The 23,386-nt window shown below is 44.4% G+C and overlaps 1 protein-coding gene across 5 annotated transcripts in view; it reads right to left on the bottom strand.

The window, feature by feature from the left end:
- Positions 1 to 23,386, bottom strand: part of SLC2A3 (solute carrier family 2 member 3) — a 90,726-nt gene that overhangs the window by 66,458 nt on the left and 882 nt on the right. For 4 of the 5 annotated variants that reach the window (XM_043563557.1, XM_043563555.1, XM_043563556.1 and 1 more), the window contains exon 2: positions 22,153 to 22,230. The exons of the other annotated variant lie outside the window; for it this stretch is intronic. In XM_043563557.1, the coding sequence (XP_043419492.1) occupies positions 22,153 to 22,173 (21 nt within the window). In that variant the 5' untranslated portion in view covers positions 22,174 to 22,230. The remainder of the gene's footprint in view (positions 1 to 22,152; positions 22,231 to 23,386) is intronic. 5 annotated transcript variants of the gene reach the window in all.

The following is a 23,386-nucleotide window of genomic DNA, read 5'->3' as shown; positions in this document are numbered from 1 at the left end:
GATCGTGACCTGAGTTGAAGTCGGATGCTTAACCAACTGAGCCACCCAGGCGCCCCTTTATTTATTTATTTTGAGAGAGAGCATGCACATACTCGTGCACCGGAGCACAAGTGGGGGAGGGGCAGAGAGACAGAATCCCAAGCAGGTTCCATGCTGTCAGCATAGAGCCCGTCGCAGGACTCCGACCTGCAAACCGTGAGACGGTCACGTAAGCTGAAATCAAGAGTTGGACGCTTAACCAACTAAGCCACCCAGGCGCCTCTCTCTACTGTATATTTTACCTTTTTTTCTTTTTTTTCCAGGTAAGCTCTATGCCCAGCACAGGGCTCAAATTCACAGCTCTGAGATCAAGATCACATGCTCTACTGACTGAGCCAGCCAGGTGCCCTTCTTCACTGTGTATTTTTAAAATAACGTATGTTCATTTTTGTAAATGTATTTTTTTACTTAAAAATATGAAAAGTAAAAAGTGAAAGACACACTGCAGTCCTGTTCAATTTCAAGATTAACAAGGGTTAAACTTTGGGGGTGTAATACACAACACATGAGCACACATATACATACACACGTTATAGACGAATGCATACCCATGCTTTCTGCTTGTCTAGATGTACGATTTTTTGAACAGTTTCTATAAATACATATACCATCTTACCACTCGGGTATTTTTTCTTTTAACAACATACCAAAAACATTCTTTTTGTATCAGTGCATTTCGATATGCTACACAGTAGCCCATAATATGGTAGGGGACACCACAATTTATCGTTCCTTTAGGATGCACTTCTATCGCAAATAAGTCTGCAATAAACGTCTTTGTGCATTTATACTATGAACGTCTCTCAGAGAATCTTATAGGAAAAGTTTATAGATACGACATTGTTATCTCAAAGGTAGATACAGATTTTTTAAAAAGTTTTGAAGCGTATTTATTTTGAGAGAGAGGTAGAGGACGCACATATGCTTGGGAGTGGGAGAGGAGTAGAGAGAAAGGGTGATAGAGAAGATGCCAAGCAGGGATCTTTGCTGTTAGCAGAGAGTCCGGTGGAGGGCTTGAGCCCACAAACCGCCAGATCATGACCTGAGCCGGAATCAAGAGTCGGATGCTTAACTGACTGAGCCACCCAGGTGTCCCTCAAAGGTAGATATACTTTAAATTCTGAATAGAATTGCTAGATTTCCCTTTCCTAAAGTCCTGATTCTTATTCCCACCACATCCATAAAGAGTGTCTTGTTATATCCCCGCCAAAACTAAATATTGATCATTCTTTTAAATTTGTCTCGTCTCATAGGTAAAAATAGGATATCATTTCTATGTTGAATATTATTAGTGAAGTAGGATATAGTTACATATGCTCACGTTTTTGTTGCAGTTGATCATGTTTGTGTGATCTGCCTCCTCATAGGAGATACTTATTACTTCCAAAAAGGCAGTGGCCAAAAGCATGGTTAGAATGATCTCCTTTCTGGGGTGCCTGAGCCAGTGGAGCATCGGGACTCTTGATCGTGGCTCAGATTATGGTCTCAAGGTTTGTGAGACTGAGCCCTGCGTCAACCTCTGCGTTGACAGCACAGAGCCTGCTTGGGATTCTCTCACTCCCTCTCTCTCAGCACCCCCCCCCCCCACGCTCTCTCTCTAAAATAAAAAAAAAGAGGGGCGCCTGGGTGGCTCAGTCGGTTAGGCGGCCGACTTCGGCTCAGGTCACGATCTCGCGGTCCTGAGTTCGAGCCCCACGTGGGGCTCCATGCTGACAGCTCAGAGCCTGGAGCCTGTTTCCGATTCTGTGTCTCCCTCTCTCTGACCCTCCCCCGTTCATGCTCTGTCTCTTTCTGTCTCAAAAATAAATAAACATTAAAAAAAAAAATTAAAAATAAATAAATAAATAAATAAATAAATAAACAAACATAAAAGACGGGAATGATCTCATTCTTAGGAATGAATGAGATATATAAACACATGCACATGTGCACAGGAAAAATATGGAGCATTATACGAAATGGTTAACTCTAGTGAGTGGGATTCTAGAGGCCATTTGCTTTATCTGATGTATATTTTTGTGGAACAAATGAAGAGAGAAAAAAAAAGAATAGGTGTGCTTTGTTTGGTACTAAAAAATAATAGTGAAAAATATTTTTAAACAGAACTAATTATATCACTGGTTGTACTCAAACCTCTTCAATGACTGCTGCCTACAATATAAAATTCATATTGATTAATGAAGCACTCAAAACCCTCCACCACTGACTTTATTTCCAGCCTCCTCATTCACTCCTATCTAATCGGGTCACACAGACTACCTTTATGCTCTTTGTGTTATATTTTCTCTGTCTGGAACATGGTTGTTTACCGTATCCGCCAGTGGCCATCCCTTCAAGGCCCAGCTCAAATGTCCCTCCACTTGTGCTCTTTCCAATGCCCAGAAACAATAATCTCTCTGGAGTACATACACAGAATTTTTTTTTTTTTTTTTACGATTACAGTTCCATTATGGGACTATCCACAACCTTGTTATGTTTTAAAATTGAATATACACATTAATTTCTTTAGTCTCCCTTCGTTTTCTCCCAGCACTCAGTACAGGGCCTAGAATTGTAAAGGAGCCCTCGTGTAGGGCAGAATGGCAATAGGCCGTGTCACTACTGAATTATCAGACTTATGAGAGATGGAAACACGGGAGACTTAAAAGACTCATCAACTCCCATGATGACACCACATGACTGTGCAGAACGTGTCTGCACACCCCGTGTCACCATGCACAACAGAGTTATGTGAATAAACTCCCCCCACACCCTCAGCAGTGCATGACTTCCGGTCTTGCATGGGGGACTTGGGGAAGAGATACAAAGTTCAGGCAGAAGGAAGGGTGTGGTAGTGACCAGGAAGGTTTCCTCTTTGAGAAGATAAGTTGAGAAAGACCTGAAGGCCTGACAATTTAGGAGGGACAGAGATAGGAGAAAATAGTGTTCTAGGTTGAGGGTACCGTGTGAGAAAGAGCTCGAAGGATAGAGTATGGTATGTTTGTGAACCTGCCAAAATGTCTGCATGGTTGAGGTGTAGAGGGCCAAGGGATGAGAAGAGGCCGGGAAGTTAAGTAGGGATCATATCACAAAAGGCTTAATATGCTAGGTGAAGGAGTTTGGACTTTATTCTGAGTACCGCAAAGACAGCTAGCAGGTTCAGCACTCTAATAACATGAGCACACATTTTAGAAAGATTACTAAGATTACTAAAACTTGTTAGGGGCTTTCATACTAACAGAGGGTGATGACTGGAAGGTGGGCTCAGAATATCAGGTAAAGATTGGGGGCCTGGCTGGCTCGGTCAAAGGAGCACGTGACTCTTGATCTCGGGGTTGTGGTTCAAGCCCCACACTGGATGTAGAGATTACTTAAATAAATCTTACATGGGCGCCTGGGTGGCTCAGTCAGTCAAGCGTCCGACTTCAGCTCAGGTCATGATCAGGTCAGTGAATTCAAGCCCTGAGTCGGGCTTTGTGCGGACAGCTCAGAGCCTGGAGCCTGCTTCGGATTCTGTGTCTCCCTCTCTCTCTGCTCCTCCCCCACCCATGCTCTCTCTCTCTCTCTCTCTGTCTCTCAAAAATGAATAAACATTAAAAAAAAATTTTTTTTTAGGGGCACCTGGGTGGCTCAGTCGGTTAAGCATCCGACTTCGGCTCAGGTCATGATCTCACAGTTCGTGAGTTCGAGCCCCGCATCAGGCTCTGTGCTGACAGCTCAGAGCCTGGAGCCTGCTTCACATTCTGTGTCTCCCTCTCTCTCTGCCCCTTCCCTGCTTATGCTGTGTCTCTCTCTGTCTCAAAAATAAACATTAAAAAAATTTGTTTTTTAAATTTGTTTTTAAATAAATGAAATCGAAAAAAAAAAAGGATATCAGGCACAAAAGGACTTAATACGTACATTTGATGTAAACCTCTATTTTCAAGTAAATTTCCCTGAGAGGCAGATGGTATGATTACTTGTTTGATATTGTTTTTCCTAAACTACAGACAACAAAAATAATCCATAGAAATAGTTGTGACAAAGCAGGAAAAATAATACAGAACCTGACCTGGGGGTGTTTATTCAATAAACATGTACTGATCAACTATTATATATTGAGTCTTTGGCACTAATCTCTGTATACCCATAGAGATGTATTATGGATTAAAGCCACTGTCAGCTTCTAGACATGTCCTATCTGATCATGGAGAAAACCCTTTCTGAGAGCTGGTGACCCTCCTCGTAGAAGAAAGTCTTTTAGAAAATATTTCAGCTAATCTCAGTTTGTTTCTCCACAACAAAGGCAAGGTTACATATTCATTAGAGATCAGGTGCTGACTAACGTGACATTTACGGTCCTTTAGCATTCACGGCCTTGAATCCTATTGGTTTTGGAAGAATAACCTCACGTTTAGCCACTACAAGGAGCCTGTGCAGACTGACCTTTCCCTGTCTCTCTCTCCCTCACTGGGAAGAACTATACTTCTTCAGGCCTGTCACAGTTTCACCAAGGGGATTATCTCATGTCTGGGGCATGTTTATTTTCATCTCTAATTGTTCCATATCACTTTCCTTCTCCTTTATCACTGCCACTTTGGAGCCATAGATAACATATTACAACCTAAGAACAGAAAACATTTGGAATGTTTGGTACTCAGACAGGGAGAGGTGTCTGGGAGGGAGCATAGGCAAGAAAAGGGGAAAGGTAAGGTGTGCTGACACTCCCTGGCAGTAGGCATGGGAAACCCCACCTGCAAAGTCCTGAAGACAATGGCTCTTGCTTAAGAATCAGAGTCAGGGGGGGCGCCTGGGTGGCGCAGTCGGTTAAGCGTCTGACTTCAGCCAGGTCACGATCTCGCGGCCCGTGAGTTCGAGCCCCGCGTCAGGCTCTGGGCTGATGGCTCAGAGCCTGGAGCCTGTTTCCGATTCTGTGTCTCCCTCTCTCTCTGCCCCTCCCCCGTTCATGCTCTGTCTCTCTCTGTCCCAAAAATAAATAAATGTTGAAAAAAAATTAAAAAAAAAAAAAAGAATCAGAGTCAGGGGCGCGTGGGTGGCTCAGCCGGTTAAATGTCCGACGCTTGATTTGGCTCGGGCCATGATCTCATGGTTGCTGAGTTTGAACCCCACGTCAGGCTCCGTACTGACAGCACTGGGCCTGCTTGGGATCCCCTCTCCCTCTCTCTCTGGCCCTCTGCCACTTGTGTTTGCTCTCACTCTCTCTCAAAATACATAAATAAACTTAACAAAATAAAATAAATAAATAAATAAATAAAGAGAGAGTCAGAGCCCGGTTCTGGAAACTGCAAAAATTACATAATCCGTAAGGTCTCTTCCAATTTAAAAAATGTACAATTCTCATTGTAAGACTTCACCAACATGTCTATTCGTCAGGTTGATCGGTAAAGAGAAATAAATCATTCTCCACTGAAGTTAGGACTGAGGACTCGAGCCTCAGAAAAATCTTGGAATAGTAGAAAGTAAATTTCTGGGATTTCCTACAGTTCCCGCAGTAGAGTCCTGTAAAAGTTATCTAAAGCATTAACAACCCTCCGCCTCTAACTTTTGGCTGCTCTGCCAATATAATCGTCAGTAGGACAAAATTACAGGCATACCTTTTTTTTTTTTAATTGCATTTTGCTTTATTGTGCTTTGACAATATTGTGTTTTTTATAAACTGACGGTTTGTGGCAACAGTGCGTTGAACAAGTCTATTGGCACCATTTTTCTAACAGCATTTGCTCACTTTATATCTCTGTCACATTTGGTAATTCTCACAATATTTCAAAATTTGTCGTTATTATCATACTCCTTTTGGTGACCTGTGATCGGTGATCTTTGATATTACTACTGTAATTGTTCTGTGGTGCCCCAAACCGTGCCGTATAAGATGGTGAACTTAATGGATAAATGTGTGCGTCCTGACTTGCTCCACCGACTGACCATTCCCCCAACTCTCTCCTTCTCCTTGGGCCTCCCTATTCCACAAGACACAAATTCCCCAAGACACGACAATATTGAAATTAGGCCACTTAATAACCCTACAATAGTCTCTAATCGTTCAAGTGAAAGGAAGAGATGCACATCTCTCACTTTAAATCAAAAGCTAGCAATGACGAAGCTTAGTGAGGAAGGCATGTTCAAAGTTCAGACAGGCTTCTTACATCAAAGGGTTATAAATGCAGAGGAAAAATTCTCGGAAATGAAAAGGAAATGAAAAGTGCTACTCCAGTGAACACAGAAATGATAAGGAAATGAAACAGCCTTATTGCTGATAATGGAAAAAGTTTTAGTGGCCTGGATAGAGGATCAAACCAGCCATCACATTTCCTTAGGCCAAAGCTTAATCCAGAGCAAGGCCCTAAGTCTCTTCAATCCGATGAAGGCTGAGAGAGACAAGGAAGCCGCAGAAGAAAAGTGTGAAGCCGGCAGAGGTTGGTTCAGGGGGTTTGAGGGAAGAAGTCATCTCTATAACATAAAAGTGCACGGTGAGGCAGCAAGTGCTAACGTAGAAGCTGCAGCAACTTGTCCAGAAGATCTAGCTCGGATAATTCACGAAGGCGGCCACGCTAAACAGCCAACCGATCTTCAGTGTAGACAGACGGCCTTCTACGGAGAGAAGATGCCACCTAGGACTTTCATAGCTACAGAGGAGAAGTCGGTGCCTGGCCTCGAAGTTTCAGAGGACAGGCTGACTCTCTTGCAAGGGGTAATGCGGCTGGTGACTAAGCTGAAGCCGGTGCTCGTGCACATTCTGGAAGTCCCAGGGCCTCAAGAATTCTGCTAACTCGACTCTGCCTGTGCTCTGTAACTGGAAGAGCAAAGCCTGGACGACAGCACATCTGTTTACGACAAGGTTTACTGAATATTTTACCCACCGCTGAGACCTACTGCTCAGAAGAAAAGTCTTTCCAAACACGACTGCTCATTGACAACGCACCTGGTCACCCAGGAGCTCCGACGGAGATGTCCGATGAGATTCCTGCTGTTTTCACGCCTGCTAGCACAACAGCCATTCTGCAGGGTGCGGATCGAAGAATAGGTCTACTTCAAGTCTTATTTAAGAAATACATTTTGGGGGCGCCTGGGTGGCTCAGTCAGTTGAGCGTCTGACTTCGGCTCAGGTCACGATCTCGCGGTCCATGAGTTCGGGCCCTGCGTCAGGATCTGTGCTGACAGCTCAGAGCCTGGAGCCTGCTTCTGATTCTGTGTCTGCCTCTCTCTCTGCCCCTCCCCTGTTCATGCTCTGTCTCTCTCTGTCTCAAAAACAAATAAAACATTTAAAAAAAGAAACACATTTTGTGGGGCACCTGGGTGGCTCAGTCGGTTAAGCGTCCGACTTCGGCTCAGGTCATGATCTCATGGTTTTTGGGTTCGAGCCCCGCGTCAGGCTCTGTGCTGGCAGCTCAGAGCCTGGAGCCTGCTTCAGATTCTGTGTCCCCCTCTCTCTCTGCCCCACCCCTGCCTGTGCTCGGTCTCTCTCTGTCTTTCAAAAATGAAGAAACATTAAAAAAAGTAAAAGAAAAAAAGAAAAAAGAAATACATTTTGTGAGGCTTTAGCTAGCAGAGACAGTGATTCCTCTGATGGATCTTGGCAAAGTAAATTGAAAACCTTCTGGAAGGGATTTACCATTTTAGATGCCATTAAGAACATCTGTGATTCGTGGGAAAGGGTTGAAGTATCAACGTGAACAGGAGTTTGGAAGATGGTGATTCCAAATCTCTTTGATGACGTTGAGAAGTTCAAGCCCTCGGTGGAGAAGGACCTGCAGATGTGGTAGAAACAGCAAGAGAACTACAATCGGAAGTGGAGCCTGAAGCTGCGACTGAGTTGCTGGAATCTCAAGATAAACCTTGAACAGATGAGGAACCGCCTCTCGCGGATGAGCCAAGAAAGTGGTTTCTCGAGATGGCATCTACTCCTGTTGAAGACGCTGTGAAGCCTGTCGAAATGACCACAACCGATTTCGAACATTACATGTATCTTAGCTGATAGAGCAGCAGCAGGGTGTGAGAGGACTGCTTCCAATTTTGAAAGAAGTTGTACTGTGGGTGAAATGTTATCAAACGGGCATCGCATGCTACAGAGCAATCATTTGTGAAATAGTCAATCAATGGGGCCAACTTCACTGTTTTCTGATTTTAAGAAATTGCCACGGATGCCCATCTGGCACAGTTGGTAGAGTATGCAACTCTTTTTTCCCCCAAGTTTATTTATTTTGAGAGAGAGAGAGAGAGAGACAGAGAGAGATCTAGAAGGGGAGGGGCAGAGAGAGTCGGAGAGAGCGAGAATCCCAAGCAGGCTCCATGCTGTCAGCACAGGGCTTGATGTGGGGCTTGATCTCACAAACACTGAGATATGAGCTAAGATGAAGTCAAGAGTCAGACGCTTAACCAACTGAGCCACCAGGCACCCTGAGCATGTAACTCTTGATCTAGGATTCTTGGGTTCAAGCCCCACATTGGGCCTACAACTTATTGAAAGAAAGAAAGAAAGAAAGAAAGAAAGAAAGAAAGAAAGAAAGAAAGAAAGAAGAAAGAAAGAAGAAAGAAAGAAAGAAAGAAAGAAAGAAAGAAAGAAAGAAAAAGAAAGAAAGAAACTGCCATAACCACCCCATTCTTTAGCAACCACCACCCTGATCAGTCATCAACATCAAGGCAACACCCTCCACCAGCAAAAAACTCAGAGGATGGTTAGCATTTCTAAGCCATAAAGTACTTTTTTTTCCTTTTTTAAATATTTTTTTTAAACATTTATTCATTATTGAGAGATAGAGAGAGACAGAGCATGAGCAGGGGAGGGGCAGAGAGAGGGGGAGACACAGAATCCGAAGGAGACTCCAGGCTCCGAGCTGTCAGCACAGAGCCGGACGCGGGGCTTGAACTCACAAACTGTGAGATCATGACCTGAACCGAAGTCGGACACCCAACCGACTGAGCCACCCAGGCACCCCTAAAGAACGTTTTTGCTTAAAATATATTTTAGCAGGGTGGAGAGGAGCAGAAGGAAGAGAGAGAATCTCAAGCGGGCTCCACACTCAGTGAAGAGCCCAATGCAGGGCTCGATCCCATGACCCCGGGATCGTGACCTGAGCCAAAATCACAATTCGGACACTTAACCCACTGAGCCACCCAGGTGCCCTTACGGTATTAAAAAAAAAAAAAAAAAAAAAAAAAAAATTTATTTATTTTCGAGAGAAAGAGCAAGCAAGCAAGAGTGCATGAGCCGGGGAGGGGCAGAGAAAGGGAGACAGAGAATCCCAAGCAGGCTCTGCCTGTCAGCCCCACGTGGGACTGGAACTCATGAACTGTGAGATCAGGACCGGAACTGAAAGAGTTGGATGCTTGCCAACTGAGCCACCCAGGAGCCCCCTGAAGTATTTTTTTAGTGAAGGAATGTACATTGTGTTTTTCAGCCACGAAGCTGGCGCACACTTAATAGACTATAGTATCGCGTGCGTATAACTTTTATACGCACCGGGAAACCATAAAATTCATCCGACTTAGCGGATTGTGATACACGCTTTACTGTGCTGGCTGGAACTGCACGTGCAGTATCTCGGAGATAGGCCTTTATTAGCTAGGCAATTCGTTGAAGGAGTGTAATGTGTTGCAATGTGTGTGTGTGTGTGTGTGTGTGTGTGTGTGTGTGTGTTTGCGATGTGTTTTTTGAAGAAAAGTAATTCATTCTAAGCATGAGGGATAACAGAAACAGGAAGAGTTGCCGGATTTAGCAAAAACCAAACAAACAGAATGCTGTTACGTCTGAATTTCAAATGAATAATGAATACTTTTTATAGTGTTAATATGCCCATGCAATGTTTGAGACATACCTACCCCGAAAAACTATTTCCTCTGGCAACAACCCTAACCAGGGAGCGGAAGTTCTGTTCCATCTCATACATTGTCAAGAGGATTAAATTGGAAAAAGTGGCAAAGTACCTAATGCAATTATCAGTAAATAAAAGCTCTCCGTGCCTTCTCCTTAGGCTGAGGAATATGATGCTATTAATTTTCAATTATCTGTGTCGATTACACGTGTACATTGTCCCAGTCACCCACCATACTTCTGGGTCATTCCCCGCCCCCGTCCATCTCTCTCAGCTACAGCAATGAAAAATAGGAAAAAATACTTGGTAGTGAATGAAACATAATTATAAAAGAAAATCTGCTAGTGGATATCGAAAAAGTCATAAATCGTTATGTTTTAAGCATACAATAGCTTCCATTATGACAAAGAATTCGTTTTATACTTTGCAGCTTCAGATGTTTGAAAGAATTTATTGTATAAATGAAAGGGCCTATTACAAACCTGTATACCTTGGCTGATTTGGGCTTTATGGATTAGTTCTGTAGCATCAGAGCTAGGCACTGAGTTATTGAGAGGATTAAATAACCTATATTAAAGTGCTTTGGAAATTGTAAAGTTCTGAGCTGGTGGTGCCGAGGGCCACAAAGCCCCGGAAGGGAAGGTTCCTTGCCAGAGGTCAGTAGACAGTTCATCCCACAGGTGGACTTTCCTCAGGGGCCTTTCTGTTTGTTTGTAGCGTTGGAAATCAAAGAGTGTCATTTGCTCAGTAAAATGACTTAATCACTTCCTTGGGTAACCCCTTAACTCCCACTCTGGACATTAGGCAACCCAACATGGGTTACACCCTTTTAAGATAGTTATGTCAATTGCAGTGCTTATTTATTTTCTGATGACAGGGCTTTTGGTTTGTTTTTTTAATTTTCTTTTTTAATGTTTATTTTTGAGAGAGAGAGAGGCCGAGCACGAGTGGGGGAGGGGCAGAGAGCGAAGGAGACACAGGATACCAAGCAGGTTTCAGGAAGCAGGTTTCAGTTGTTAGCACAGAGCCTGATGAGGGGCTGAATCCATGAAGCATGAGATCGTGACCTGAGCTGAAGTCCGAAGCTTAACCGACTGAACCACCCAGGCGCCCCTACTGTTTTTTGGTTTGTTTGTTTCAAGATCCATTACCAACCTCCCTCCCCAGAATGTTACGTTTGTTACAGTTGATGAACCTATAGTGGCACATCATTACTAGTCAACGTCCACAGTTTACATTAGGGTTTACTCTTGATGTTTGGACAAATGTATAATGACTTGTATCTCCCCTCTGTATCATACAGCATGGTTTCACTGCCTCAAAAATCCCCTACGCAGGACCTACTCACCCCTTCCTTCCCTTCCAACCCATTTTTTTTCCAATATATGAAATTTATTGTCAAATTGGTTTCCATACAACACCCAGTGCTCATCCCAAAAGATGCCCTCTTCAATACCCAACACCCACCCTCCCCTCCCTCCCACCTCCCATCAACCCTCAGTTTGTTCTCAGTTTTTAAGAGTCTCTTATGCTTTGGCTCTCTCCCACTCTAACCTTTTTTTTCCTTCCCCTCCCCCATGGGTTTCTGTTAAGTTTCTCAGGATCCACATAAGAGTGAAAACATATGGTATCTGTCTTTCTCTGTATGGCTTATTTCACTTAGCCCTTCCAACCCATTTTTAATGAAATAATTTTCCTGATCTCCAACTTTCATGTGTTTTCTTTCACAAGACTGCTTTTCTTAAGAATGTGTGCCTAGTTTGGTGCACCTGGGTGGCTCAGCCTGTTAAGCATCTGACTTCGGCTCGGGTCATGAGCTCATGGTTCATGGGTTCGAGCCTCGAGTTGGGCTCTATGCTGACAGCATGGAGCCTGCTTTGTATTCTGTCTCTCCCTCTCTTTATGCCCCTCCCCTGCTCACACACAGGCTCTCTCTGTCTCTCTCTCTCAAAATAAATACATAAACTTAAAAAAAAAAAGGTTTGCTCTTTTTTCTTTCCCACTTGTCACTACTTTCACCTACTCGGCAAGAGAAAAGCTAATCTCTAACCTATCTTAAATTTTTACAGTGGTGCAACAGGCAAAATCTGAGAGCACATCGCTCCTCAGGGACAGCACTCTGACAGTCATTATGGCATTGCCAGGAAATATTAAAGCAGCCAATGCCTTATTTCATCCAGTGTTATTCAAAGTGTGATCATCCATGGAGGGACCACATGGGCATCTCCTGGGAGCTTGGTAGACAAGCAAATGTCCAGCTCCTCCCTAGACCTGCCGAGTCTCAGAATGCCAGTAGGGTGGGACCACGAAATTTGTATTAACAAGTGACTCTCCCAAGTGAGTCTTAAGTGTGCTAACGTTTTAAATTTTTTTTTTTTCAACATTTATTTATTTTTGGGACAGAGAGAGACAGAGCATGAACGGGGGAGGGGCAGAGAGAGAGGGAGACACAGAATCAGAAACAGGCTCCAGGCTCTGAGCCATCAGCCCAGAGCCTGACGCGGGGCTCGAACTCCCGGACCGCAAGATCGTGACCTGGCTGAAGTCGGACGCTCAACCGACTGCGCCACCCAGGCGCCCCAAGTGTGCTAACGTTTTAGAAGCAGCAACTGGCAAAGAAACCCGAAGCAAAGTTCCACAGCATCTGTCTGTCTTAGAACTAAGTATGATGGTTGACACAGGGATATAAATTAGCATTTTTATTTGAAATGAAACAACTTAAGACTTTTTCTGACAGAACATAAGTGTGAGTGGGCTTCCTGGCTTTTCCATTTAGTCTGTATTTCTGCCAAGGTTTTTATACGCCAAAAAAATCTACAAGGCCGTGTGGATAGCTGTGTGGTTGAGCAGCAGGTGGAGGGTGAAACCTAGTTGTGCAGTTTCCTGGGGTAAGTAGAGGCTGAAATATAGTCTGCATCCCGCTGGCCAGGCCCTGCTCCTTGGCCAACAGGGGATGCGCCTTTTTTCTTTGCACAGGGCCTCTTCCCTAGAAAATCTGCCCATTCTTTTTTTTTTCCCCCAGGGAATTCGTTTCCAAATTTGCACAAAGGCACTGGAAAGTCCAGCATTGGCCCTGAAAGCACGTATTTCATATACTAAACAGCAGAAAAATTAATCCCCGGAAGCTATTTAAACATAGAAAAGTTTTCTTAGCTGTTAACTTAAAAATGTGTAAGAAGGGTATGTAGTTTTTCAAAACTGCTCCAAATTGTGAGTAAGTAAAAAAAAAAAAAAAAAAAAAAATTAGGAGGAGGAGACCACTGCTTCTGTCTTTCAGTATTGCTCTGGTACCCACTTCCCGCCCTGTTACCACAGGTCCGCAAGTCTCTTCCCTTCTCTGTGCTTCCTTCTTTGGGACTTTACTTCTTTTCTTTTTTTTTTCTAAGTAGAGTTGACACACAGTGTTACATTAGTTTCAGGTATACAACAAAGTGATTCCACAAGTCTGAATGACAAGCTACACTCACCACAGGAAGTGAAGTTCATCTGTCACCATATGACACTGTTATCATACCGTTGACTCTATTCCCCAAGCTGTGCCTTTCATTCCCATGATGGATTCATTCCATCACTGGAAGCCTGTCCCTCCCACTCTCCGTCACCCGTTTTGCCCATCCTCGTGCTCTCCTCCCTTCTGGCAACTGGAAGTGTGTTCTCCGTCGCTGTGTGTCCACTTTCACTTTGTTTGTGTGTTCATTTGTGTTTTAGGTTCCACATAGAAGTGAAATCATATGGTATTTGTTTGTCTCTGTCTGACTTATTTCACTTAGCATAATACCCACTAGGTCCATCCGTGTTTTCGCAAATGGCAAGATCTTTCTTTTCTTACGGCAGAGTACTATTTCATTGTATATAGACACCACATCTCCATTTGCAAACATGCTCTCCCAGTCAGTAGGTTGCCTTCTCGTTTTGTTGGTGATTTTCTTCTCTGTGAAAATCTTTTTGTTTTGGTGTAGTCCCGAGAGTTTATTTTTGCTTTGGTTCCCCTTGCCGGAGGAGACAGATCTAGGAAAATGTTGCTAAGGCTGACTGATGTCAAAGACATGACTGCTTATGCTCTCCTCTAGAAGTTTTTATGGCTTCAGTTTCCACATTCAGGTCTTTCATTCACTGAGTTTATTTTTGTGTATGGTATAAGAAAGTGCGGCCTTTACTTCTGACACATCATACCTTTGTCTGGAGACAGCTTCCTTTCATCTTCTTCCTGATCTTTTGCCTAAATGTTCTCAAGTTTATTCTCTCGACGGGTTTGCCCCTTTAATGCTAAGACCGTGACAACACTTTGAAGCCTTACTAAATACACCAATCCACACATCACTTGCCTCCCCTCGGCAGTGCTGGGGCTAGATTTTCATTTCCAGCCTTCACAAAAACCCACAGTCCCAAGGAGGACTGTACATCCTCAAGGATATGCACTGCCACCTAGTGGCCTATTGACACCCTACCGCAGTTAACAACACGGCAACAGGCCCGAAGGCAGAAACACCAGTCATGGGCGGAACAGTCGGTGTTCACTCCCTCTTCTTTCGTAATAATATTTTCTCTGGCTGGCGATATCTTTCCAAAACGATTTCTCTCAAAATTCATTTCACCTTTCAAAGTCCCCCGTAAATGCCATTTTTTCCATGAGCCCCTTTCTGAACTTTCGAGTCAGAGTTTCTCACTCCCGTCAAAGTCAAAGTACTACGGCCCGGGTTAGCATTTCATTTGTAATTCTTAACGAAGCTCCACAGTGTCGCTTCCAAACTACTTCTCATCGTCTAGTTTCTCAAGACTCGGATCCTTTGAGGTACATGCCATCAGGATACTGTAATCATCTGCTGATCTCCTGGCTTACTTCCCCTCATTCCCTGGACATTTTAAAACCTGATTCACTCTCTTGGTTACACCCCTCCTACCATCATCATTCCTAGGCACTCTGTCATCCCTGGAAACAATGTGCTGGGCTCTCAGTTCCTGGTCTACTCATTTCCAGTCATTTTATTTTCCAATCCACCTCAGTCACTTAATCCCATGGTGACACCCCAGGCCTGGCCATTAATGATAGACGTATTCCTTCCAAAACCTCTTTCTTGCATCTCACACTGTCCATCACCTCCTCTGCATTCTTTTTTTTTTAAATTTTATTTATTTTTGAGACAGAGAGAGACAGTGAGAGCAGGGGAGGAACAGAGAGAGAGAGAGAGAGACAGAATCCAAAACAGGCTCCAGGCTCCACGCTGTCTGCACAGAGCCCGACGCGGGGCTCGAACCCACAAACCGTGAGATCGTGACCTGAGCTGCAGTCGGATGCTCAACCGACTGAGCCATCCAGGCGCCCCATAAATTTTTTAATGTTTTTTTTTTTTAATTTATTTTTGAGACAGAGAGAGACAGAACATGAGCAGGGGAGGGGCAGAGAGAGAGGGAGACACAGAATCTGAAGATGGTTCCAGGGTCTGAGCTGTCAGCAAAGAGCCTGACGCGGGGCTCGAACTCACGGAGTGTGAGATCATGACCTGAGCTGAAGTTGGATGCTTAACCGACTGAGCCACCCAGGCGCCCCTAACAATTCGTAATACAAGTAGGATCTCTAAGCCATCGACCCCATCAACTTTTCACGGATGAGCACTTTTCTGTTTTTATTTCCGACATCACCCAGCTTGAATCATTTCATTCATCCCTCAACAGGCTCCTTTGCACAACCTGCGACTCTGGCACTCCTTCCCCTCCTGTCGTATTCCTTGGTAAGATCCCAGCCCTTGGTGAATTCCAACTCTACTTACTCTGCTTGCTTGCACTCACTAACTAAACAAATGGCTGGGGAAAAATCCACAACCCTGCTTAAGGGATTAATTTAGATTAGGTGATGATCTTAAGTGGGCTCTCAGCACTGCTCTGCAAAGCTTTCTTTTTTTAAGCTTATTTATTTTGAGAGACAGAGAGCGAGAACACGAGCAGGGGAGGGGCAGAGAGACAGAGAGAATCCCCAGCAGGCTCCGTGCTGCCAGAGCAGAGCCAGACTCCGGCCTGAAACTCACAGACCATGAGATCATGACCTGAGCCAAAATCCAGTCCGGACACTTACCGAACTGAGCCACCCAGGCGCCCCACAAAGCTTTCTTGTCTGAAATCAGTTCACTCCCTACTCTGTAAGAAAACAAGTTCACACCTTTTCCTCACTCTTCAAATGATAATCTCCTTTCTAATTTCACTGAAAACCGGAGACGAGAAATTCCTCATCTTCCTACTTCACTACGAAGTCTACTAACTGGACCGTGTCTGAATCCAAACACTCAGCAACCCCCCCAACCCCCCCGTTGAAATGCTTGTGTCTCCTGCTCCCATCTGGTGAGGCCGGCCTGTCGGCTAGAGACCTGGATCCCTTTCCCTCTTACCTTACTCAAGAATTCTGACCTGAAAGTATTTCCCTTATATCATCAAATTTTCCCTTTCTACTATATCCATACCATCATATCTCTTAATAAGACTTTCACTTAGACAGACAAAAATTCAGAAACATGGAGACGTCTAGCATGGTAAGAAGCTAGAGGAGACTCTTACATTACCTGTAAGATTCTATTTCGCAAGCAGGGAGATGGTTCTCAAGATGTTCATTTTAAAAAATTCTTGCCTTTTGGGGGCACCTGGGTGGCTCAGTCAGTTAAGCATCCAGCTCTTGATTTCAGCTCGGGTCATGATCTCAAGGTTGTGAGACTGACCCCTGCATTGGGCTCCACGCTCAGCCCGGAGCCTGCTTGGGATTTTCTCTCTCTGTCCCTTCTCTGCTCGTGCTGTCTCTCTCCAAATAAATAAATAAACATTGAAAAAAAAAAAATTCTTGCTGGGGCACCTGGGTGGCTCAGTTAGCTAAGTGTCCAACTTTGGCTCAGGTCATGATTTCACTGTTCGTAAGTTCGAGCCCCGCCTCGGGCTCTGTGCTGACAGCTCAGAGCCTGGAGCCCGCTTCGGATTCTGCGTCCTCCCCGCCCCCCGCCCCCGCCCCTCCCCCACTCACGCTCAGTCTCTCTCAAAAATATATAAACATGAAAAAAATTAAAAAAAAAAAGATTTATAAGGACGAAGTTTCTTTTTTAATTTTTTTTTCAACGTTTATTTATTTTTGGGACAGAGAGAGACAGAGCATGAACAGGCGAGGGGCAGAGAGAGAGGGAGACACAGAATCAGAAACAGGCTCCAGGCTCTGAGCCATCAGCCCAGAGCCCGACGCCGGGCTCGAACTCACGGACCGCGAGATCGTGACCTGGCTGAAGTTGGACGCTCAACCGACTGCGCCACCCAGGCGCCCCATAAGGACAAAGTTTCATTACAACCCAACCTTGCCGTGTTTGCTTATATAATGTCTCTGGCTGCTTTAACATATGACAGCAGAGTTGAATAGTTGTAACAGAGACAAAGGGCCTACGAAGCCTAAAATATTTGCTATCTGGCTCTTTACAAAAACTTTATGGACCCCCTGCTCTAATCTGCTAAGCCTTTTTACTCCAGGACCTTTACATCTAGTCTTCCCTCTATCTGAAACGCTTTCTTCAGATCTTCTCAGGGTTCGCTCCTTATTGTCCTTCTGGTTTCTGCTCGAATTCATGCTGGACAGCCCTTCCCTGACCACAGTATTTAGAATATGCAACCCTGCCCTCCTATTCCAACATCTATGTCTTTACCTTGCTTTCTTTTAATTTGTTTTAAAATTCTGAATGTGTATTTATTTTTGAGAGAGAGAGAGAGAGAGAGACAGAGCATGAGCAGGGGAGGGGCAGAGAGAGAGGGAGACACAGAATCAGAAGCAGGCTCCAGGCTCTGAGCTGTCAGCACAGAGCCCCACTTGGGGCTCGAACTCACGAACCGCTGAGCTCAAGTCCAACACGTAACCGACTGAGCCACCCAGGTGCCCTTGCTCATTTTCCCTCACAGAATGTATCACTTCCCGGGTGCCTGGGTGGCTCAGTCGGTTAAGTGTCTGACGACTGAGCCTGCATCGGGTTCTGTGCTGACAGTGTGGAGCCTGCCTTGGATTCTCCCTCTCCCTCTCTCTCTGCCCCTCCCCTGCTTGCATTCTCTCTCTTGTAAAATAAACAAATAAACATGAAAAAAAAAAAAGAACTATATATCTGATTCCCATCATAGTTTGTATAAGTGATGTTTATGTACCTCCATACCTCCATGGTATTTCCTAACATAACAAGCTGAAGAGTTACATAGGGCTAGAGGGCAAAGATGTTTGACAGTCTTTAGATTTAGGTTTTTTTTTTTTTTTTAAGTGTATTTATTTATTTCGGAGAGAGAGAGCGCGAGCGAGCACAAGTGGGGGAGGAACAGAGAGAAAGGGACCCAGAGAGAATCCCAAGCAGGCTCCTCGCTGTCAGCGCGGAGCCCCACGCGGGGCTCGAACTCACAAACCCATGAGATCATGACCTGAGCTGAAATCAGGAGTCGGTTACTCAACCGCCTGAGCCACCCAGGAGACCCTAGGTTTAGTTTTCTAACTCCCTATTCCTTCTCGATCTCCTCTCGAGCCTAAACTAAAACCCAGTGGGTGAATAATAATGTAGGTTATCTTTTTAACACTGTGATTGGTTTCTCCTAATTGCTTTTGAATTCTGAACCTCTTGATCTGTCTACTAGAACAATGTAAAACAAAAGGAAAGAAAGAGAGTTATGGTATAAAGACACCGATCATAGGCCAGCTGTAGCATGCTCTAGTTGTCTAGTTGTGTGACCTAGAAAACTTATCTCTAGATAATAACATCTGCCCCACAAATCAATGTATTTAAATAACGGCAAGTTCCCAATTATTTAATATTTCCTATATGCCCAGTTCCTGGCACAGAGTTCCTAAAACCTTTGTGATTTCCCAGGTGATAAGAACATTGCGAGCATCTATTGTTCTAATATTTGTCTTTGACCCTGTCCCTGACACGGAGATCTTAAAACCCTTATAAATTCCTAAGTGATGAGAGCACTCGGAACATCCTTTGTTCAAAAGAGGTGACTCTTCAGGTTAATGAGTGGATTCCGGATGGGGGCTGGTCACCAGAAAGACCAAGCCATGGTTAAAAGCTTGGAATTTTCAGCCCTATCCCCTCACCCTCCAGAGCAGGGAGAGGGGCTAGAAATGGAGTTAATAATTGATCACACCTACGTGAGGAAGCTCCACACAATCCCCATAGTAGGGGGTTCAGAGAGCTTTCGGGCTGGTGAATACATGTCCACTGGGAGGGTGACTCACCCCAATTCCAGGGGATAGAAACTCCTACGCTCAGGAACCCCCCAGACCTGCCCTATGTATCTTTTCATCTGACTGTTCATCTGTATCCTTTATCATATTCTTTAATAAACTGGTAAATACAAGTGTTTCCCTGACTTCCGTGAGCTGCTCCAGAAAATTAGTCAAACCCAAAGAGGGGCACATTGGAATTCTGATCTACAGTCAACTGGCCAGAAGTACAGGTATAGGGGCGCCTGGGTGGCTCAGCTGGTTGAGTCGGACTTCAGCTCAGGTCATGATCTCATGGTTCGTGAGTTAGAGTGCCTGGTTGGGCTCTGTGCTGACAGCCCAGAGCCTGGAGCCTGCTTTGGATTCTGTGTCTCCCTCTCTCTCTGCTCCTCCCCTGCTCGCACTCTTGTCTCTCTCTCTCTCTCTCAAAAATAAATAAACATTAAAAAAAAAAAAAGTAGGGGCGCCTGGGTGGCTCAGTCGGTTGGGCAGCCGACTTCGGCTCAGGTCACGATCTCGCGGTCCGTGAGTTCGAGCCCCGCGTCGGGCTCTGTGCTGACAGCTCAGAGCCTGGAGCTTGTTTCAGATTCTGTCTCCCTCTCTCTGACCCTCCCCTGTTCATGCTCTGTCTCTCCCTGTCTCAAAAATAAATAAAAACTTAAAAAAAAAAAAAGTACAAGTATAACCAGGGCTTGCAACTGGTTTCTAAAGTAAGTGTGTGTGTGTGTGTGTGTGTGTGTGTGTGTGTGTGTGTGTGTGAGATGGGGAGGTCTAATGGGACTGAGTCCCTAACCTGTACAATCTGACACTATCTCCAGGTAGATAGTGTCCGCATTGAATTAAACTGTAGGACAACCAAGTGGCGTCACAGAAAATTGCTTGGTGTGAGGAAAAACCTCTACACATGTGACCAGAACTGAAGTGTTTTATGTGAGTAGTAATGAGACCCACAGGAGACAATCATAGTAGGGAAGAACTGGATGTTTCCCTCCATAGCCCAATGCCTTGCTGAGAGCTTAGAACATATGATCTAATTTAAGTGTCACAATAATTGGCAAAGAGAGATGTCATGCAAAGAGCTAACTGTAGTGTAGCTAATAGATATGAAATAGGACAAACTTTCAGAGTCATTTATATCTGGCTATGTCAAAATGACCATGTCAAAAGAAAAGTCACTGTTTTTAATGCCAGTAACAACACAAACAACAATCTAAACCTTTACTTATCCTTATTTACCACCAAAATTTAAGAGACTTTGTCCTTTGATTTCTGTATTGTTGCAAGGTTTTGTGGGCATGTACTTCTTTTAAATTAAAACAACAACCATGACATATGGTATCTTTTTAAATTTTTTTTTAACGTTTATTTATTATTGAGAGACAGAGCACGAGCGGGCGAGGGGCAGTGAGAGGGGGAGACACAGAATCGGAAGCAGGCTCCAGGCTCTGAACTGTCAGCACAGAGCCCGACACGGGGCTTGAGCCCATGAACCGTGAGATCAGGACCTGAGCCAAAGTCGGACGCTTAACCAACTGAGCCACCCAGGCATCCCCATGATATATGGTATGTTAATAATGACAAGGTCAGCATAAGTAGAAGCCCACAATTAACAGAGGTAGACAGTCCTGTGATTTTTGAAATCGAAAACAAAGTAAGGAGTCAAATCTAATTATTAAATTAAATAAATACGTGGCAGGGGGAGCTGGGTAGGGGTCTGGGATGGCAGGGGCACACTGGCTTTGCTCTTGATAGGTATAGAGGTTTTTAAAAATAATTTTAAAAAAATAATCACTCTAATTTCTGTGTTTCATATCTTGCTCTTACAGAGCCTCCTCTAATGTCTTTCTAAAATAGTCCTAACAGGGACCTCTGGGTGGCTCAGTCAGTTAAGGGTCCAGCTCGACTTTGGCTCAGGTCATGATCTCTCAGTTCGTGGGTTCAAGCCCCCCACTGGGCTCTGTGCTGGTAGCACAGAGCCTGTTTGGGATTCTGTCTCCCTCTCTCTCTGCCCCTCTCCCACTTGCTCTCTCTCTCTCAAAATAAATAAAAATAAACTTAAAAAGATAGTCTTAATAATTGTCATATAAATGCATCATCTTTTAAAATGGGTTGACTGGGGTGCCTGGGTGGCTTAGTCGGTTGAGCGTCCGACTTCGGCTCAGGTCATGATCTCTCGGTCTGTGGGTTCGAGCCCCATGTCGGGCTCTGTGCTGACAGCTCAGAGCCTGGAGCCTGCTTTGGATTCTGTGTCTCCCTCTCTCTGCTCCTCCCCCGCTCATGCTCTGTCTCTCTCTCTGTCAAAAATAAATCAACATTAAAAAATAAAATAAAAAAAAATAAAATGGGTTGACTTTAAAAATTTTCCAAAATGTTCATCTTTTGGAAAGTATGCTAAGGAAGAGCAATTGCTTCCCTAGGTTTTCTTCCCTTAGCAAGACTATTAAAAAGTTCAGGAGAAAATCTGGCAGGTTGAAATGCCAGCCATGCAAGGTACCAAAGAATTCCCAGAAGCGACCTTATTTAAAGTCTTTATAGACGTGATCACACGCGGTAAACCACTCACTTCAGGCAGTATGTAATTTTAGCCACCAAATGATGTCTACCCTACCCCCATCTCATTCCAAAGGGTCAAACGTGACTTAGTACCTTTTTGGGGATTTTTACCGCGATGCTTTGTAACTGACAGGCTTCAGTTACACTCCAGAGCCTGCTCTATACGAAGAGTTCTTATTATCGTACGTTCATATATCGTATCAGTCTTCACATCTACACAGCCACAGCTCTTTGCAAGGACATTCCTCTAAGACCGCTTGGGTATAATTTTACCAAGGCCTACTTGCCATTACAATGCTGAAACGGATATTTTGTCCTTCTAATTGTTCTCGGTGACATCAAAGCACAAAACACCCCAAGTGGCAAATGCTCATTGATTGTGAGTAGAGAGGATGTGGGAACGGACCAAGTCTATGGGCTGCAATCGTCTCTCCCACCACCACTCAGGTATGTCATACATGATCAAGACAACAAAAGTTTAGGGAGATGATCGGTATTAACATAACCACGACAAAACAGTTGGACACCAATCTGAAATACATTCTCAATACTCACATCCTGTTTGCTGCTCTCCATCTCTCTGCTACACTAAGAATTGACTCTCCCTCCACTTCCTCTTCAAGGTACTGCTTCCTGTAAATTGCAATTGGCTAGTTATTTATTCGCTCTATCGACTTAAAACTCCTTGAGAGCTAAAAGTATGACTTAGCCCGCTGGCCATCGGGCATACCAATAAATAGTTGTGGAAGAAAGTGAAACCTCATGTGATTCTAACGATGTGTTAGATGAACTCCACTCTGGGGTCTTCAAACAAAGCTCTTTCGCTCGTTCGGCAGCCAGTGGGAAGAATTTTATCAAGTTAAGGGTTCCAGGGGAGAGAAAAGGGACAGAGGTGGATGTGGTAAAAATGGAACCTCTACATTTTGAGTCATTGCTCTGTCACCAACCAGCAGTTTCTCCATCAGCAAAATAAGCGGGGGTTAGGTAATCTGGCTGTTACAAAATTCCTTGATTTAACGTGGCTTATTTTCCCATTTAATGTAAAATATTTGAAATGAGCCACCTTTGGCCTAAACTGCTCTAGTGAGCTGCGGTTGACTCATGTCTGAGTCTGTTCCCTCCTCTCCTGTGTATAGTTGTGGGGATTGGCTGGGATGTTGGAGCACCAGCATTTCCTGAGCTTAGGAGGCAGAGAATTAGGACAGATCATTCCCTTGACTCTCCCACAGCCTTCTTGTGACTTCTCCTTTCCATTTTGCTCTTCAGACTTCTTACCCCAGCCTCTTCTCTCTCCCTTCCCTTTGCTACTTATCTCTTTTGGGGAATGGGGCGCAGGGGAGGAAGTGGGAACAAAACCAGAAACAGAGGAACGCAAACAAAATTCATTCAGGTGATCTCTTCCGGAAAACAAATGGAAGTTCTAAATTTAGTCTATGCATTCCACTGGAACAAAATTATTAACAGTGTATTGCCAAGGGCACCAGGCCTTACTCTCCTTCTCTCACACTTAAGGAATAAAGCACTAAATGAATGGATGACCCATAATTTTCTAAGAAAATTCCAGATTTCACCTACAAAGCTAATCTCATCTGCGTAGCAATTAAACTCCTGGTAGACACCGTTCAAAGTCAACACAGTCCCCTCGGCCTGAATCATTCTTGGAGGCTTCCTCACTTCTTTCTGGTCTCTGGTCAAAAGACACTTCCTTGGAAAAGACTTCCCAGACCCACCCCATCACCTTCCTCTGACTTGACATGCGACCCCTTCTCCCTCGCCCAGGTTAATACAC

Source organism: Prionailurus bengalensis, chromosome B4 (assembly GCF_016509475.1).
Source record: "Prionailurus bengalensis isolate Pbe53 chromosome B4, Fcat_Pben_1.1_paternal_pri, whole genome shotgun sequence".
Lineage (NCBI taxonomy): Eukaryota > Metazoa > Chordata > Mammalia > Carnivora > Felidae > Prionailurus > Prionailurus bengalensis.
Note: the sequence above shows the minus strand (reverse complement) of the source record. Positions and strands in the feature narration are given on the sequence as shown.